The sequence below is a fragment of the Lytechinus variegatus genome, chromosome 7 (genome assembly GCF_018143015.1).
Source record: "Lytechinus variegatus isolate NC3 chromosome 7, Lvar_3.0, whole genome shotgun sequence".
Lineage (NCBI taxonomy): Eukaryota > Metazoa > Echinodermata > Echinoidea > Temnopleuroida > Toxopneustidae > Lytechinus > Lytechinus variegatus.
The window spans coordinates 30082365-30100537 of NC_054746.1; the positions used below are offsets into that span (position 1 = coordinate 30082365).

Consider the following 18173-nt stretch of genomic DNA (forward strand, 5'->3'; position numbering starts at 1 on the left):
ATTTTGAATGATTCATTTTTGTTTAACATTATGAATCAATGATTGAGCCTTATATTGTACAATTACAGGTAATGATAAAACAATCCAGATTTTGAGCAATGGCTAAACTTTACCTATATTCATAAAACAAGTGCAAGTTTCATGCCGGAATGTGCAAAATTTGTATTTAGTTGTATGATGCGTTCAGCCCAATAGCTTTATGTCAGTACATGTACTTACTAATGTAGATGTACATGTAGGTGCATTTATGATTTATGCCAAATGAGCAGTAACAAATGTAGCTCCTGAAATGCAAAGAATATCCCCAAACAAAAAATGAATAAATAATAATAATAAATATATAAATAAATAAATAAAAAATAGATGGATAGAAAATAAGAATGATAATTTCAAAATGGCAAAATCAAATTATTATATATAGGACTATATTCTAAGATTGAGAAAATGTAATAGGACAAGAATCATAGTTTTATGGAGACATATTTATTTTGAAGAAAAAATCTTTGGAGAGGTAACAATTTAAAGCTATGGTTCCGATGTTAAATTAATACCATTTATTGGTTAAATAAAGACCAGCTTTGTGATTATCTGTGTACTTGTTCACACATTCATATTAACAATTTCTGTATGACACCTGTATACAATATATTCAATGCCATCCATATTTATAAGCACAATAATTTGATGGCCTTGGTCTCAGTTTATGTGCCACACCATGCATATGCACTACTGAATCTAGCATTGAAAACTACTGCTATTTACAAGTGCCACCAAAAGGAGCTATTGTGTTTCTGCTTTCTAAGTTTGAATTGATAGGTCAAAATGACTGAAAAGGATCCAGTTGAATTTAGGATATTCTCTAGTAAGTATTAAATGTATCATGAATGGGCTGCAGGTCTGATGTTTGAGTTTGCTTTCATTTTTCTTTTCCACCATAAATTGTCCATGAACAATATCCATGTTCAATCATTTTTTTGGCAAGAATTTGTGTCGAGAAAGCTGTATTGAACTAATTTATTTTTGTCAAATCATTTGTCCTGTCATTCCATGCTCAAAGATGGTGCAAAGAGTAAGTCTCCTGTTTGACATTTTATTTTCAAATAAAGCACTCCACTTTTTTGTTTGCTGTGAGTGTGTACACAATCACTGTGTAGTTAATATCAGGTTCTGTATTATTTTTTAAGAGTATGTGAATTAGTTTTAAAATTGCATAGGTCAGGATAACCTACCCTTTAACAAGTTTCATATGTTAAACAAGTAGTTGACAAAGAGATTCAAGATTTCATAATGGAAAGAGGTCTCAGATAGTTGATTAATTATGTTTCATACAGGCCTACTTTTTTGTGAAGCTCCAAACAGTGACAAAATTTGCTGTTTACATGTATTAGACTTTTCCTTCCAGTGTTGTACAAGTAGAACACTAGCTGATCTAGTATTACTATGGGACCACACCAAGTGGAGTTACCTTGGTTTTAGTATGTTCACAATATTTTCAATCATCCAGTAGTTGAATCAGAAGTTTTTAAAGATTTTGTTAAAGATTTTCAAATCAACTTGTAACCAGGAATGAATTCAATTAACCCCCCAAATTGAAAAGAAATTATATTTTGAAATGGCACACTTGGTGTTCTCTTGGTGTTAATTTAACACCAAGAGAAACTTAATGCCAGGTGGTGTTTCATAGTCAACACCAGAATTTTGCATATTATGTACATAGGCAATAATTATGTTATGGAGTGTTTCAATTTGTGACTGTCATCCTAATTCTCTCTCATTCCCTAATAAACTTCACTTCAACTTCTATAATGATGTTTTCACCTGGCCCTTGATAATTTGATTTATTGGTGTATTTGAAAATGTTTGATGTACCACATGAAAGCTGCACATTCTTCTCCCACAAATGGCCATGTGTCATGAGATTGCCCACCAAAAAGGGTGGTGCTGTTACATATTTTGGTTAATTTGTAGAGTTATTCCTGAATATTTTCAAAATGCAGCAAAGAAGCTATGTCACCAAATTTGTTATAATTTTAAAGCTGAATTCATTAGCTAACAATCTAGAAAGTTTCCTTGCTGTAGGATAGAACGTGAGTTACAAATAAATCTTAAAAGCAGAGCACCAGGGGTGGTAATGGAAGCGGTGCTGCCTGTACAAAGTCAATGGGGATTCTCAAAGTTTTGCGCATTTTTGGATAAAACTTAATTTTTTTGTGAAAACTTGACTTCGAACTACAAATCTGGTATCAAATTGAAGCTAGAACATTCGTATTTACTGTTAATCGATTGAAAAACAATTTTGGCAGTAAAATTGTCTTTTAAAAATGAAAAATAAGGTAAGAATACATTTTTATAAAAATTGAAAAATTGTCACAATTCTTCATGTTTCACAACAATTCTTCCCTATTGACATATTTTCTTCACAGTTACTCTTATTTTTAATGTAGCTTTGGTGTAAAAATGGATGAAAAAGGATGAAAGTGATATTTGGTTTTGTTGCAGATCTTAACGGTCAAATAGCACAGGCAAGAGACATTCAGACCAACAATATGTGAAGAATCTTGGAAGCATTATTTGGTCTAATGCCAACAAAATATTTGGAAAATATATACTTTTACTATCATAGGGTGTATACTTGGTGCGATAAGGAGTTTTGAAGTTAAGAAGGCAACACAACTTAGGCAAAAAATCTTGTAACACAAAAGTAGGCGACCACATGACACGGGACCAAGTACATTACTAAGAAACACTGGAGAATAGAGATGTATAAACAGATTTTGAATTCAACTGTTCGTTTGAATTTTAACGTTAGTCACTTTCAGTTCCATACACCCCCCCCCTTCCCCTCCGAATCCATTCGTTTCTCTTTTAGGAATATTTCTTTCTTCTCCCCAGTCCCCACCCACCTTTTATAAAATATATCTTATTTTCTTTATTCCTAGATCTTTCCTGTCATATCTCCGCTCCCCTCATTGCCTGTCCCACATCTCCACTGTATTCTGCTTCTAGAATAAGGATCCTATGAATTATTATTATTAAATTAAATTATTGTGCAGTTGATATTTATTATCAATTGCTCTTTATTATCAATGCAATCATTGTTTAGCAGGGCCCACTAGCCCAGTGATTAACAAAACAAAATTTGACATTTCATTTGATTGAGTGATGATAATTCTTTTATTTTTGTTTGTTTTTCTATTTTCTAGTTCCCCTGGCAGCTCTGATCTTCTTACTTGTCATCTTCATCTTTCTAACATTCCTCATCCTTCTCTTCATGTACCTCAATCGCATTGCTTGCTTTGCCAACTGTGGAGGATGCCCATGTATGGAAGAGAAGAAGAAGAAAAGGGAGAAACAAGCCATTCTCGGTAAAGAAGCGATCAATTTTCCTTTTCTTAATGCTTATTGTACTCTAGCTGTAACACTGTCATGATAACTATGGTGATAAAATGATTATATAGGAATGTTAGTCATGTCATTGTTTCTTATTGTTTTTCTTTTTGAGCACTATCATATTATCTTTAGTAATTGTTTTATAGAAATGAAAAACAGAGAAATCACCCCTTTCTATACCATTACTAGGGCTCTTGGCCTTATTGGTGAGCTACCTGATGCAGACCTATTTATTAACAGTGTTCCCCATTGTGTATGATATCTAAAATGTATAGTTCCAATCACTGTCACAGTGGCCTGGGTCGGTCCACCAACAATGTGCGCCAAAATGGAACAAGACACTAAACCTAGCACCTCTATCATAAAGTTGGTTAAAATAACAAATTTATTACAGTTTAAAGCTTCTGAAACTATTCAATCTTATTGGATAATAGCAAAAACTGAAATGGTGAAATTGTAATTTGTAATCAGTCTATTTGTGTTCCTTTGTAGTTAATGTACCACATGCAAGATTATTAATGGAAGACTTTCTTATTTACATGATAAGGGGAGCGTTTCATCAATATTTTCATCCGACAAGTTGTCAGATCTGACATCTTTCCTTGATTCTGATTGGCTGAGAGGCACTGTTCCTATGGTAACTGTCGGATAAACTGATACTTGTCGGATAAAACGTCCAACAAGTCCTTTCATGAAACGCTCCCAAGGTCTTCTTCTCCATCCCATTGGATTGCAAGATTTGTGAATATTCACTTACTCTCTCTTTACCTTATGTCCCATATCATTATTTTTTCCTGCATGTGTGCTCATCTGTACTAACTTTCACCTTACTATTCATTCATTCATCCATCAATCTTGTAGGTGATAGCTTTGGATATGAGAATGAAGAGTCTTCATCAGACAGTGAGGATGAGACCATTCTCCGGTACCAGCAGTCCCTCTTACCTCCGAAGGGCACACAGCCAATCATCAACAAGAAAATCAAGAAAAGTCCAACCATCACTGTTGAAGGTAAGTCTAGAGGGGACAAAAAGTGGCTCATTGGTCCTCGGTCATTCTACCTGGTCTTCCCCAGATTAGCGACCGTCGACCCATTTCGATCAATCCAATTTATCTCATGTTTTCTGCACTGCTAATTTATCCGTATCAGTCTATTGGGACAATCTTAAAATTATTTGTAATAAAGATGTTAGCCATTTCTTGGGTTTCTTGCAGGACATATTTCTAGGGCAAAATAATATTATTTTGTGAATTGTCCGGCTAATGTGCAAATGAAGGTGCACTTGGGTTTTTGCTCAGGATAATTTATCCAAGACACCATACTCATTGCACATTTGTGACATTTTTCAAACATGAAGCTCATGTGTGCTTGGCCTGTAGCTGAAGATCACATTGGGTGCACTTTTGTCTCCATGTCAAGCTACAATGCTCAAAGATGGAAGTGAATTTGAGGAGAAATATGATTGAAATCTCATCAGATAGAATAGAAAGTATAAAATCACTTTAAGGTACTGAAATAGTTGATTTTACTGCCCATCTTTGCTGTAAAAGCCGAATTTTACTTAAGGTTTCAATTTCATCCATGACCTTGAGATCCACAAAACCAACACCAGCACCACCAAACTTGAAATCATGATTTCACTCATCCTGAGGGACTGGTGTTCAACTACATTAGTGCCCACATCATATAAATTACCTTGTAATGAGATTGTAAATTGGCCCTATCAGCCCTGTTCATGGTCATACCAATAAAATAGAATCATAATAAACAGTGTGCTGATTGGCACTGTGGATACCATGCATCTAACAAAAGTGAAAATGAAGGTCAGGGTTCATCCTTCAGCTTTACCCTTCAGCAGCCTTAGGTGGTGTCAAGTTTTATTAAAAACTCTTCAGTGTATCCATGTATTCTTACCTTAAACCCTTTAGTATATCAATGGATTTACATTGAAAGGTTTTTGAGCAGATTTCTCTTCTTTTGCTATCTAGAGGTGAAACAAACACATGAATGAAAGCAGATAAATTTGTAGAGAATATGAACATGTATGTGGTAAAGGGGGCAATGAAGTATATAGACAGTTCTTTGCAAATGCATTTGCATTGTCAAACTTCTGCAAATTTCTGCAAACTCCTAATTGTAAGAGTCCAGGAAAGAAAGCAAAAGTTATTTATGCCATATTATTTGACATCACTGTACTAATATTGGAAGAAGCAAGTACATGAAATGGACATGACAGAGAATAAGAAGCAACCAGATAATGGTGCAGGAAGTAATGTCAATGTAGGGAAGTAAGGCAAAAATAAATAGCAATATATAACTTTTAAAATGTACAACTATAAAACAGGGAACACAAAACATTGAACCATTGGTTTGATAAACCTGAAGAGTTTAATGCTTAATCTCAATTGTCAATGTTTAAAGAAGAATATTGGGGGGAAATTGTTATTTAGGCCCTACTGCAACATCCAAATTACGGATTTAATAAAAATATTAGGAATGATTTTTATGTTTTTGTTATCAATAATAGCTATTGATGTTCAATGAGTAACGATTATGATATATTAAACATTGTTATTTTTCTTCCTATTTATTCCTTTTCTTTTGCCCTTGTTTATATTGGAATCATTAAATTGTGGGTGTGGGTGGGTGTAACTTCTCACTGTTTTCTGTTTTCCCTTCTTTTCATGACTTGTATGTTTACTGTGTTATGGTGTCTTTTGATTGGATCTCTTTGTGTTCTTGACTTTCTGAATTACATCAGGACTATAATTTCACACGTAGTTCAGGGTCCAGCATGTTTTAGCTATTTATTTATGAACAAATTATCATATCATTCGCCATGATTCCAATATTAGAGGCATCCTGAATTGGTTTACCGTACATGTAGTGTCATGAACTCATGAAATGGGACAGAATTCACAGAGATGGTTTGAATTGTGACCATGATTAATTCAGATTTTATTTATGTATTGATCATGATTTAGATCTTGACTTAAAAAGATATATTCTGAAATATCCAATAATGACCCCATTCCATTGTCAGAGGGTGCTAAATTTATGATGGCTCAAGACAGTGGATTATATGGAAGTTAAAAGCAATGGTGTGTTAACTTCAGCAAGAAATTTACCCTCTTTGTGCTGCACTCAATCCAGGTGAGGTGAATGGGTACGGTAGGAAGAAATTCCTCGAATGCCAGAGTGCATGTAGGCAGCACGGCTATAGCCGGGGTAATAATAGCAGCGATTTGTATCTTCAGGCAAAAAGTCCTTTAAAAATCCAGCTATTATTGTTATTCTTCTTATACTTTAAGCCATCGTTTCAACTGTCAAACCATAGAAATCAATCAAACACCCTTTGACAAAATCATGCATTCATTATTTGTCCCAGAAATGTGCAATCTAAACTGAAGCACACTTTATACAGTACCAGCATAAACGATTGTCACAAGTGAAACTGTTCTTTTTCGAGCCGTTTGAAGTATTTTGTATTTTTTCATTAAATTGATCTCTTAGACTTAGAACTCATGTATGAGATTTATAGCATTAGTTTTTCATATTGTGCATTTCATTTTTTAGATTATTTCAAATGGGGGAGTCCATCCTGATATAGATAACTCATAAGTGAATGATATCATTGAAGGTGTTGATAAAATTCATCAAGATTGAAAACAAAATTTAATCTTTGAAAAAAGCAGTGGGCACTTCAAACTAGAAATTTACCTCAGTGCCCATTTCATGCTAAGGGGGGGGGGGGCATGTGCCACTGAGCCCTCTCTGGATCTGCGCATACTTGTTTTCCAACAGTCTGACTTCCCACAATTTTTCAGATCATGCCACCAAAAAATCATGTTTATTAAACATTGGTACACTCTTGAATTGTGGAAAAACATTACTATTTAGAAATATATATATACTCTGAAGGGATTTCATCATTAGTATGTATACTCATCATGCAGCAGATTTATATTAAATGTATATCAGTGTTATTTATCCAAGTAAAGGGATATACAGTATATATGAGAGGCCTGCATGCCACTTTCATTTTTGGAATAGTTCTCGGTTTTCTATGCAAATAATATCAAAAAGGCTGTTTATGTTGGTAATATGTTTCCTTGTTATCTTTAGACATTGTGATTACCTTTGAAATGTTGACGGCAGTGTTTAGGGTCATTTTGTCAATGCTTTAACCAGCAGTACATTTATCACTTTGATTATCACTACAATTATTTACTACCATCTTCCATCAATATCAGCATTATCTCAATTGGTGAGTATCATCATCATCATTATCATCATCACCACCATCATCATCAGCAGCATCATCATCATCATTATCATCATCATTGGCTTAAAATTACACATAGAACCAAATGTTAGAAAAATGAAAAATAAGTTCTTGACTAAAATGTTGATACTGACTTATGAGATAGACTTAATCTCTGGAAATGATTAGGAATATTAAACAGTTAAATAATTTTCTGTATTGTAATTGCATGTGTAACACAACAGATTCATTATTGCTGAATTTACTAGGTGATCTATTAAAAAAAAATCATTCTTACTATTTAGCCATTGGATAGAAGATGATTATTGTTAAAATGATATGACTTAAGTTGTTTTACTCAATGTACATGTAAAAAGTCAGACCCACAAAGTATAACTCTGCTATGTCAAATAATCTTTACTTTTTCGAAGGTGGTTAGGTGCAGAAAATCCTTGTAGATATTGATGAATTTCCAATTTTTCATGTTTCATCAATATGTACAGAAATATAGTTATAGAAATCACTCTTAAGAGGCTTTCAAATTTACATTTACTTAATTATAATTGTGTAATTGTTATTTAATTCTTTACTTTGTACTTCTTTAATGTATGTCAGTGTTTTACTCATATATATTGCCGTTTTAATTGATTCAAATTATTAGACTTGTGTGGTCAGCAAAAAATTGTTTATCAGTGGTTACATGGTGAGACAATCAGGACTATAAGGGTGTTTTCAAATTTGCTGATTTTCAAATTTAAACAGCAACATGAATCATGATCTTTATCAGTTTATACAAAGAATTATCTTAAATTTGATTACACTGTGAGACGATTATTCAGAACTATTATAATAGTGTTTTCAAATTTGCCAATTTTCAAATTTATACAGCATCATGAATCATAATATTAAAGTGCTGTTACAAAACGTGGATATCATGAGAAACAAAGGGTGTGTTTTGATGTTCCCCATTCCTGGTTGCAAAAATAAACGTCTTTTAGATCACAATTGGGAGGAAAATTCATATGCAGAAAAAATATGTTTGGAAATGCAATCAGATCAGATTTTACGACCTTCAACATCGCGAATGTGACATTGAACTTGATTGAGTTTTAAAAGTCTTTAAATTTGCTCTCGCAGTGGAAGGCTGCACTAGCAGGTGCTAGAATTGACCTATCTTGTGAATGGTCAAATTGCGCGCTAAAGCTCTAATTACCAAAGCGGGAATTTTAAAGATGATCGACAAAAGATCAGCTTTATACTGTAGACACTGTACAGTGCACCACTGATGGAATTTGTGTTTTGTAATTGAGTTTTCAATCATGATTCATGTTGCTGTCTAAATTTGAAAATTTACATTGAACACACCCTCAGATGTATTTAGCATAGTTGTAGCATCAGTTCAAAGAATCAATCATCATGAAATTATTTCAGTATATCAATTATCTCTCATAGCTTTGTGATAGATGCTTTGATTTAATTCCCCAAATGTTATTTGCCCCTCTTCATTTCTAAAGTCAATTTTTTTTATTTTTTAATAAGTGATATTTTTCATTTGACCGTTATCAAACTCTATATTCCGACCATGATACCATCATACCACTTTGATATACTGAAACCAAAAATATTTTGTGCATCCAGTATTTTCTTTGTCTAAAACTTGATTGTAATAACATTTCATTTTCTGTTTGATTATTGATATCAAGTTATTAGCAAAAGTTAAACTCCTGTGCAATGTTTCATGTTTATATACAATTGGCAATTTCAGGGTAAGATTATTGTCTGTTCATTCTCCCTTTTAGAATCATTTGGCGTAGTGTAAGCTATTATATCAAAACTTCAGTGATGATAAAGAATTGTTATTTATGTAAAAAAAAATTCTAAACAAAAGCTAAATGTATATGCACGATTACATCTTTTGTATAGAATTTTGTATTTCTGAATGTTGGGTAACAAATGTATGTGATTATTCCCCAATAGCATGGGAAAATTCATGTTTTACTTATATGAAAAAATGTATGATACTTAGAGGAGAAAAGTGTTGAAAACATCTAAACATGTACTTTTTTATTCAATGGGAACATGAAGAGTATTAAGCCTGTTAAACCCATTGTTGCCGCTTATATGGATTAAATTTCATTGAATTGTATTAATGTACCGTGCTTGATTTGAATGCATCAATATGGACATGAAGGGGAAGAGTTCTTGTATGTACATGATGTTGAGGATGAAACAGGAGACACCTTCCCAAGACATGAGAGGAGTTTCTTTGAGATGGAAGGAGATATCGAAATGACAGGTGAACTGGTCTGGAACAAACTCTGGAGTGATGTGATTATCCCTTCACTGTCACCTTCCCCTCTAATATCAAGTTGAATGATGTGAATTGGAATAATTCAACTAATAATAACTCAAATAATTTTAGGAGGTACGATAGCTCAGTCAGCAGAGCGGGGATTCGTATTCCGGTGACCCGGGTTCGATTCCCACTTGGTGCGCTAGTGCCCTTTGGTAAGGCATTAACCCTCAGTACCAGGTCCTTTCGAGAGGACCTTAAGCTGTAGGTCCTCTGGTTGCTTGCTTACAAGCATTTATGCTTTCTTAGCAATCAGGTAAAAAATCACCACCAATCACCAATAATCCAAAATATTATTTTACAGATAGTCTGGATTTTCAGGTGCCCATCCTCTTAAGAGTTACATTTGATTGATATTGAGTTTGATCCTAATTTTTATTCTCTTAAAATATGCATTTTAGATCAGTGCCAATCTTAGTTTGATATATTTGAATCACCTGCAATTACCTTCAACTTTTTGAATGAGTGATAGAACAAAGTGATTTGCAGACTGCGTGAATGATCATTTCAAATTAGTTTTATTAATGATATTTCTAAATATGGATTAATTTAATTAAAATTAGTAATGGAGGAAACCACGATTAAGTTCAATCACTCATACTACCCTTGTAATCTCAACAAACCTAAGACAGTTCAATTTGAATGTCTCCACATTTGCATGTAGTCTGTAGATAAACTAACTCTATAGTATTGAAAAATTGAGTGAATTGGGTACCAGTGTTTTTATGTTTACTTGTACTTTGGAAATAAATAGATTGAGAGTTGGGATGATTGTAAGTAATGTAATCCTCCAGATACTGTTATTTTTACAATCTCTTTTAGTAGTTAGTCTTTCTCCTCCATTAACTTTTCATTTAATTTGCAACTTCCTATTGTGGCAATTCTTTTGTGATTCATGTGATATTTTTAATATTATTTGGTTATAAAAACATATATTCCTAATTTTGTGATAGTACTGCAGACTGAGGGGTGTATATTGATTAAAGGAGTATGCTTGAGTAAGTCCTGAGTGTGCTATATTTTTTCAGCTAATTTGCCCTAAGACTGGAGGGAGAGAGAGGGGGGGGGGGCATGACAAGGGAATCTATAATTCTGCCATAAACCATTTGCAATTTTGATGTGTTTTAACTGCACATAGCTTCAGTTTAATTCTAACATTAGTTTAAGATTTGTAAAATGATTTTGACCAACAATATTGGTATTTCAATTGTATGGTAAGCCTATTGGTAAGTCATCTAAAATTCTAAACAGAAATATATATAATTTGTGTTATTGCACTAACATAATACACTGCATACCAAGGTCAGTAGTGTTATATCTTTTTTGTTGTTGAGCATTGCCTTGTGAATGCAGACATTTTTCAGTGCTTATACATGTAGCCTTACAAAGTATTTTTCAGGATAATAACAAAAGAGTATCCTATTGACTCGGTTTTTATTATATGTTGAAGTATATTTTACACTGAGAAATGGTGAGAACTGGTGCAGCTGGATGAAAGAATGGGTGTACTGTCTAACCGTATAATTGCATGCTGTCGATATAAAGGCCCCTGGAACATAGTTTTACTTCCAGTCTAAAGTAGTTGACTCTTCAAATTAACCTGTATCACAGGCAGTTGATTCAAAATCAGAGGACAACCCTGATATATTGTTGGGTTTAATGGTGGTTTCCAATTTAAAGGACAAATCCACCCCAACAAAAACTTGATTTTAATAAAAAGAGAAAAAGTTAGGGCATTTTAAAGTTTTGCTTATTTTCAACAAAATAGTTATATGAATGAGCCAGTTACATCCAAATGAGAGAGTTGATGACATCACTCACTATTTCTTTTGTATTTTATTAGATGAAATATTTTAATTTTTTCATCATTGTCATGTGAAATGAAGTTTCATTCCTCCCTGAACACGTCGAATTCCATTATTTTAACATTTTGTGCTTCAGGCAAGGAGGTCCTATCCTAATTGTCAAATTCGTAAAAATTGAAATATTGTATAATTCAAACAATAAAAAACAAAAGAAATAGTGAGTGAGTGACATCATCGACTCACTCATTTGGATGTAACTGGCTCGTTCATATAACTATTTTGTTGAAAATAAGCGAAACTTTGAAATGTCATAACTTTACATCTGATTTCGATGAAATTTTCAGCATTGTGCTTGTTTGATTTTTCTCTATTGATTCAGATCAACATTTTTCTGAGGTGGACTTGACCTTTAAGGGTCGATTGTTAAAACCAGGGGGGGGGGGTGGAATTCCATTGATGAGTCATGGAGTGGATACCATGCGCGACCCATAAAACGTAAAAAGGATGTCTTTTTCAAGATAGGGCACGTTACGTAGTTAACGTAATAAGGGTGTCAAAAAACAATAAAAAAGGTTATCTATTTCACTAGGAAAGCTACATGTTTAGGGTCAAATTTGAGAGGGTATAAATTATAAAAACTAGAATGTTTTAAGGATGTACTTTTTGCCCCAACAGTCAACACTTGTTGAGTCTGATTTTCGCAAGGTGTGGGAGGTGGGGCCGTACTAAACCTGATGTACATGTAGGTAAATAGGTAAAACCGACGGCCGTGACATATAACAATAATCGCTGTTGTTGTTTAGGGGCTCAATTTAGGGAACACTTGCCAAGGGTATCGTTTTGTTTCCAATAGTTATTAAGGGTAGGGTTTTACATGCCAATACATAAGGGGTGCATTTTCAGAATATGGAAAATACTTGTTTAGGGTGCTTTTTGAGACCCCATGGTTGCGCATGGTATCCACCCGTCAATGGAATTGACTACCACATGTGAGATATGTGTCACATGCCAAAATCCACTGACATGAATCTTGAATTTAACTCCTTATTTCCAGTGAATTTCTGTGTTTCTGAAAAGAATGCAATATGTAATGGTATTTTTAGGCGTGATGCACAAGGACACGAGCCCTACACCCTCTCCTTATGCCTAGATAAGTAGATATGACCCCAATGTAGGCAAACTTACATTAAGGAAAGAGAATTTAATAGATATTTATGTGCAGGATTATGCCCTGGGTAAGGTACAATCATGGAGCTGTAATTTGTGACTCATTGCCGGGTTTGAAATTTGATAATCTTAGAAATGGACAAGACTTTGCTGTGGTCAAGCTACTGACTGGCTTAGAAAAAAGAAAGGAATTTTTCTTCAAAAAAGAATGTTTTCGAGGGTCAGCCAAATCTTAAGTTGAGCTTCAATGTAAGCTGGAATAGGATGTGTGTGTGTAAAACTAGGTTTTATGATCTTAATTTGAATGACAAAAAGTGAAGGGAGTAGGGGTGCTTCTAACCAAGAAAGTGCATCAGAATGTCATCATTTTATAAATGTATCTTGACTGCATCTTCTAAATTGTTTGAAGGTAGTGTAACTTGATGGATCTAGCTTAAATACAAGTACGATGATACATCTACCTCGTCGACTAATTAAACGGATGGTGATAAATGGGTACTCCAGGTTGAAAATAATCATATCTAAATAAGTAATGTAAAATTCACCAAGGAAAATTTGAAAATTTCATCACTGATCTGATTATTAAATAACACACTAATTGAATTTTAAAGTAAAGCCCTATTTTGTGAAAACAATTATGCACATACTAAATAGGTTCATTATTGCGGATTGAAATAATCGCTAGAGGGTATTCATTTGTCTCGCAATCTACTATGGTCAACAAGGAAATTCGTGATTACTCTCGCAAAAGTGTTCACTGGCTTTCTAGGAAATTCGTGATCACTCTCGCACATTGTCATAAATATCCACAAGGTGTGCTGATGTCACATCCCCACTTTCCTTTTATTATGTTATTACATGGAATCATAATTTCATACATGTGTGTATGGTATGTCTACCTTATACTGAAATAAGTTGCAGCAGTGAATGTCTATTAATGCTGTTAGTCAGTTGTCAATCCAATTTTATTCATCCTCGGAGGACAAAATTAAAAACATAATTCCATATAATACAAAAGAACATGTGGTGATATGACATCAGCAGTTTGCTGATTAAATATTCATGAAGCCATGAATAGAACTGTTATACAAAACAAAATGCAAATCTTTAAAATGTCATAACTTTTGTTATTCTTTGTCAGATTTTGATCGAATTTTCAGTGTTTGGTTTGTCTGATTTTTCTCTATCTGTTCAGATCCTATAATTTTTCAGCATAGAGTACCCCTTTGAGACAAATACAGGCTAGCATTGCTGACAGTCTTGGCATGAGAACAGAATGGTAGATGTATAATCACCTAATTGGCTCATGTATGTACTTGGATTTGAAGTTAACCCATTTTGCATGATGTCTTGTCAGCAGATTTCAGTGTGTATTACTACTTTTATCCAGACTCTACCATTTTGCTTAATCTTTTACTAACCTGTCCCCCTCATAATTTATTTTGAAAAACCAACAGTTTTAATGTTCACCATATTGCAGATGGCCCACTTGGTACTTATGTGCAGAACTTACCAAAACCGTTATTTCTTGCAAGGCACATTTTCTCCATCTTTTTATCTCTGGTGTAAATATATAATCAACATGTGATAGAAAGCCAAACATAGAAAGAATGCTTTATATGTTATCACTCATAAGAAAGATGTATATGATCATGAATTTTGATTGACAGTTCTTGTGAATAGTGAAGTGTCATATCTTGTCCATGAACCATCACCTTCGAACGAGAACAATTCATTTGAAATTGAAGGAACTCATTCAGTTTTGTTGCCTCGAGTGCTGTGTTGAAATTGGAAGTGAGATATTGATTTGTGGCTATTGTTTTCTTGCTATGTTCTGGGAAGTACGGCCCTTAGGATGGCCTTGGGGTTGAGCGTAGTAGTGCCGTTTACTGTGTGATGGGGATGACGTGTGATGTATATCACAATGTCATAGGATCTATGCATGTTAAGAATGGTAATAGATAGTGAGAATGGGAGATCTCTGACATTGGTATAAGTACCTGAATGTTGTCAATGCGGAATACAGAGGAATCAACAGGAGACTGCAATCATAGGACATGAGGCCATATATATGGAGCTTAGACTGTGGTGTAAGCCCATCACCTGTTATTTCCTAAACACTTCTCAACCGAGTTTATTGATTTCTACAGAGTTTTTCCTCCCTACTTGCCAATTGTTACTGCATAACAATACAGCAAGCATTGATTGTGAAGCAGAGGATGATTCCGTTATAGTTAAGATGGCTGTCGGTTAGTTTTCTCTGTGGTCTTCTGACTCTGGATGAAGTAGTGCTTCAAGCTGCCTGAAGCTGGAGATGGGAAGTCACCTTTGCTGATGCATTGGACACTGATTGCTTCAGAAAATGCACATCGCTGATACACCATATTGTAGTTGATAGAAGAATGGTTTACTTTTGAAAACCTCATCAATTTAATTTCATAATCTGTGGTATATAGCTAGATCAACAATTCTATGTGTATTCTTCAGTTATAAAAATCCAAGTTGCCATGGCTTTTGATGAATTCACCCAGTTCATAGGAAGCTTCATCAGCTCCTTGCGTCCAAACAAGGATGAAACCGTTGCGGATCCTTCTGAGAAAGAGAGTATGTTGAATGAAGCGGATAGGGAACAATCGAGTAGACATGATGATGATCGTGATGGTGGTGATGGTGATATTAGAGAACGCATGCTGTCTCAGAAGCATCCGTATTCCAGTGAACACGGTGTTGACTATGATGACACAGGGATAGATACCCCAGAAGGTGCAGAAGACCTTGAGACTATCCAGGAAGGACAAGTCCTGCACCTTCCACCATCTCCCCTATATAACACTGACAGCGAACATTGCTTGAGCGAAGGGACGTCATACTCTGACCTCAGCGACATCACCAGTTCTAAAAGTCTTCCCGTGACCAGACGGATTAGTGATGACCATCGGTATAAGCTCCTACCTAGGAGTGGCTCAGAAATTCTTAATGTTGCAACGAGAGACAAAAACCACCAGAGAAAGATTAAGCTTACTCAACATTATTCACCCAGAGGTTATTATGGTACGTCACTGACTGCGTGTTAAACTTCATTCATTACTTTCTCTGTAACAAACTTGCATTTAATATTTTCTTTAAATAAAAAGACTTACAAACTTGATGTAAATTTGATGCATTGAACTTGCAAACTTGATGAAATTTTGATGTATTGATGCATGTTTTCTTTCTTTATGGTAATGTAAATGTCAGAATGGGAAATAAGATTCTACTTCGATAAAACCTCAGTTGATTATGAAGAAAAGCAACCAGATATTTTTTGCCCAATTGAAGTCAAATCTAAACTGGCTGTTTATTCTTAACCTAAGAAAGACTTGGAAATTAGATTTAGGAGAAGAGTACATTGCAATTACATGAATCTGATGCATAAAGACAAGAAGAAGCCCTGTATTTGTTTCCACTAAACTAGTTTAGCAAAGTAGATGAGTATTGGGTCTGTGAGTATATAGCCTATTAAAACTTTTTTTTTTTTGGGGGGGTTGGTATTTGCAGGGTACTTACCTGTTCAGTTTTCCTACAATTGCTACAAGATATGGTATGTCCCCCTTATTTATAAAAATCCAATGATATAGTCAAATGTAATAATGACCCTGAAACAGGGACAGACAAAACTACAGGCTTAATTATCTCATTTCCCTGATTTTATGTAATCCATGAAGAGATCCTGGAGGTTGGGAACCTCTATGCACAGGTAAATGTCCATTGTCTGTTAAGTTGGTTTAAAGGATTTAATCTATTTGCTCTCTGCAACCATGGTCTGTACTCTCTGAAACACATAGGTATATAGGCCACAGGAGACTAAGTATGAATATAGTCAAAACTGATAGACAACCAGGTACAATCTTTTAAAGTTACCAGACAGCCTTCCTTCAACTTCCTTGGAGTATGACAACCTGTGGAAGCCATAATTGTGATAGGTTTGATTGACCAGGAAAGTTTGGCCATTCATTCAAGCCTCCTTCGTATCCAACAAAGAATGTGCGGAGTATTTATTATTGTGTTGTCCGGCATGAATCAGCCTATTTAGAATCGGACATGTTTGCAGAAAAGGATCTCTATTTATCAGATGCTTTGGATTGGTCATAGCATGTAGTAGGACTGTACATGGAAAAGTGATGCTGGAGGATTTGGATTTGATGCCAGTGTTTTTGTTCAGTGTGTCCCACTTAATACCCTCTTCTCATTTCAGATAGTGGAAACCAGTTTAGAAGAAACCAGATTAATGTGTAATGGGAATGCTCCAAGTGGATCTTGAAGTGATTTTGCAGAGAGCAAGATAAAATTTGATTGAATTTTAGTCTTCTAAACCAGTGTGGAAAACACCTTACGATGTTGTTTGCCTTGATAAACTAGTTAAAGCATAGGTTTGTAGGTGGAAAAATGAAGGGTCTTTTTCTTGAAATGTGTCTGCTATATCACTGGATAAAGCATTTGTGATGAAGGACAATGACTGTGTATCTGATTTGACATCTTCAGCTTGATTTTCTCAATCTGAAAGTAGGGTAGGTTTTTTTTAAGCTTGATCCTATACAGCCAATCTAACAACATGGGAGGCAAGATGTCATGTTGCTGTTGCTTTTGCTGTCGAAAGACAACTGAAGGGAAGGTTATTGACATTGCTTACTCTACAACAGATGCTACAGACTCTGAAACATCGGCCCTGCTGATTGAAAATAAACCTCAGATGTACAACAAAATACATAGGAAGTCGGTTCCAAATAGACTTTATAATCCTAGAGCAAAAACAGGTAACTTTAGAGGGACCCAAATGCAAGTCAGGAGTTATTCTACAAGTCAGATACCTATTATACGTTTGTTTCCCCCAAGCACCTATTCATCTCCAGATAGTGACTTTTCGAGCAATTCCGATGTCTACTTGCCACGAGGGAAACGTTCCAAATATAGCAAAAACAGAAAGTATGAACTGTTTTCTGATAGAATAGGGAGGGGTGAGTAGTCATTGTCCGCTCTTCTTGTAGTGATCAATATTTTAGAAATTAAGTAAGTATTCTTGTATTTTGATCTTTATGAGGTGCACCTCATACTGCAGACCAATTGTAATAATTTTTCAAGTGGACAATTTGAAAGAATTTTCAAGGGTTTCGTGTGTGTGTGTGTGTGTGTGGGGGGGTGATCCTCTGCAATTGT

The 18173-nt window shown here is 34.6% G+C and overlaps 1 protein-coding gene across 4 annotated transcripts in view; it reads left to right on the forward strand.

Moving 5' to 3' along the window:
- Positions 1-18173, forward strand: part of LOC121418961 (synaptotagmin-14-like) — a 56913-nt gene that overhangs the window by 12967 nt on the left and 25773 nt on the right. Inside the window, exons 3-6 of one of the 4 annotated variants that reach the window (XM_041613201.1) lie at positions 1058-1069; positions 3204-3365; positions 4252-4401; positions 9847-9951. In XM_041613201.1, coding sequence (XP_041469135.1) covers positions 1058-1069; positions 3204-3365; positions 4252-4401; positions 9847-9951 — 429 coding nt within the window. Of the gene's footprint in view, positions 1-1057; positions 1070-3203; positions 3366-4251; positions 4402-9846; positions 9952-14874; positions 16032-17393; positions 17975-18173 lie in introns of those variants that run through there. The other 3 variants (XM_041613202.1, XM_041613200.1, XM_041613203.1) reach the window with 3 other exon arrangements.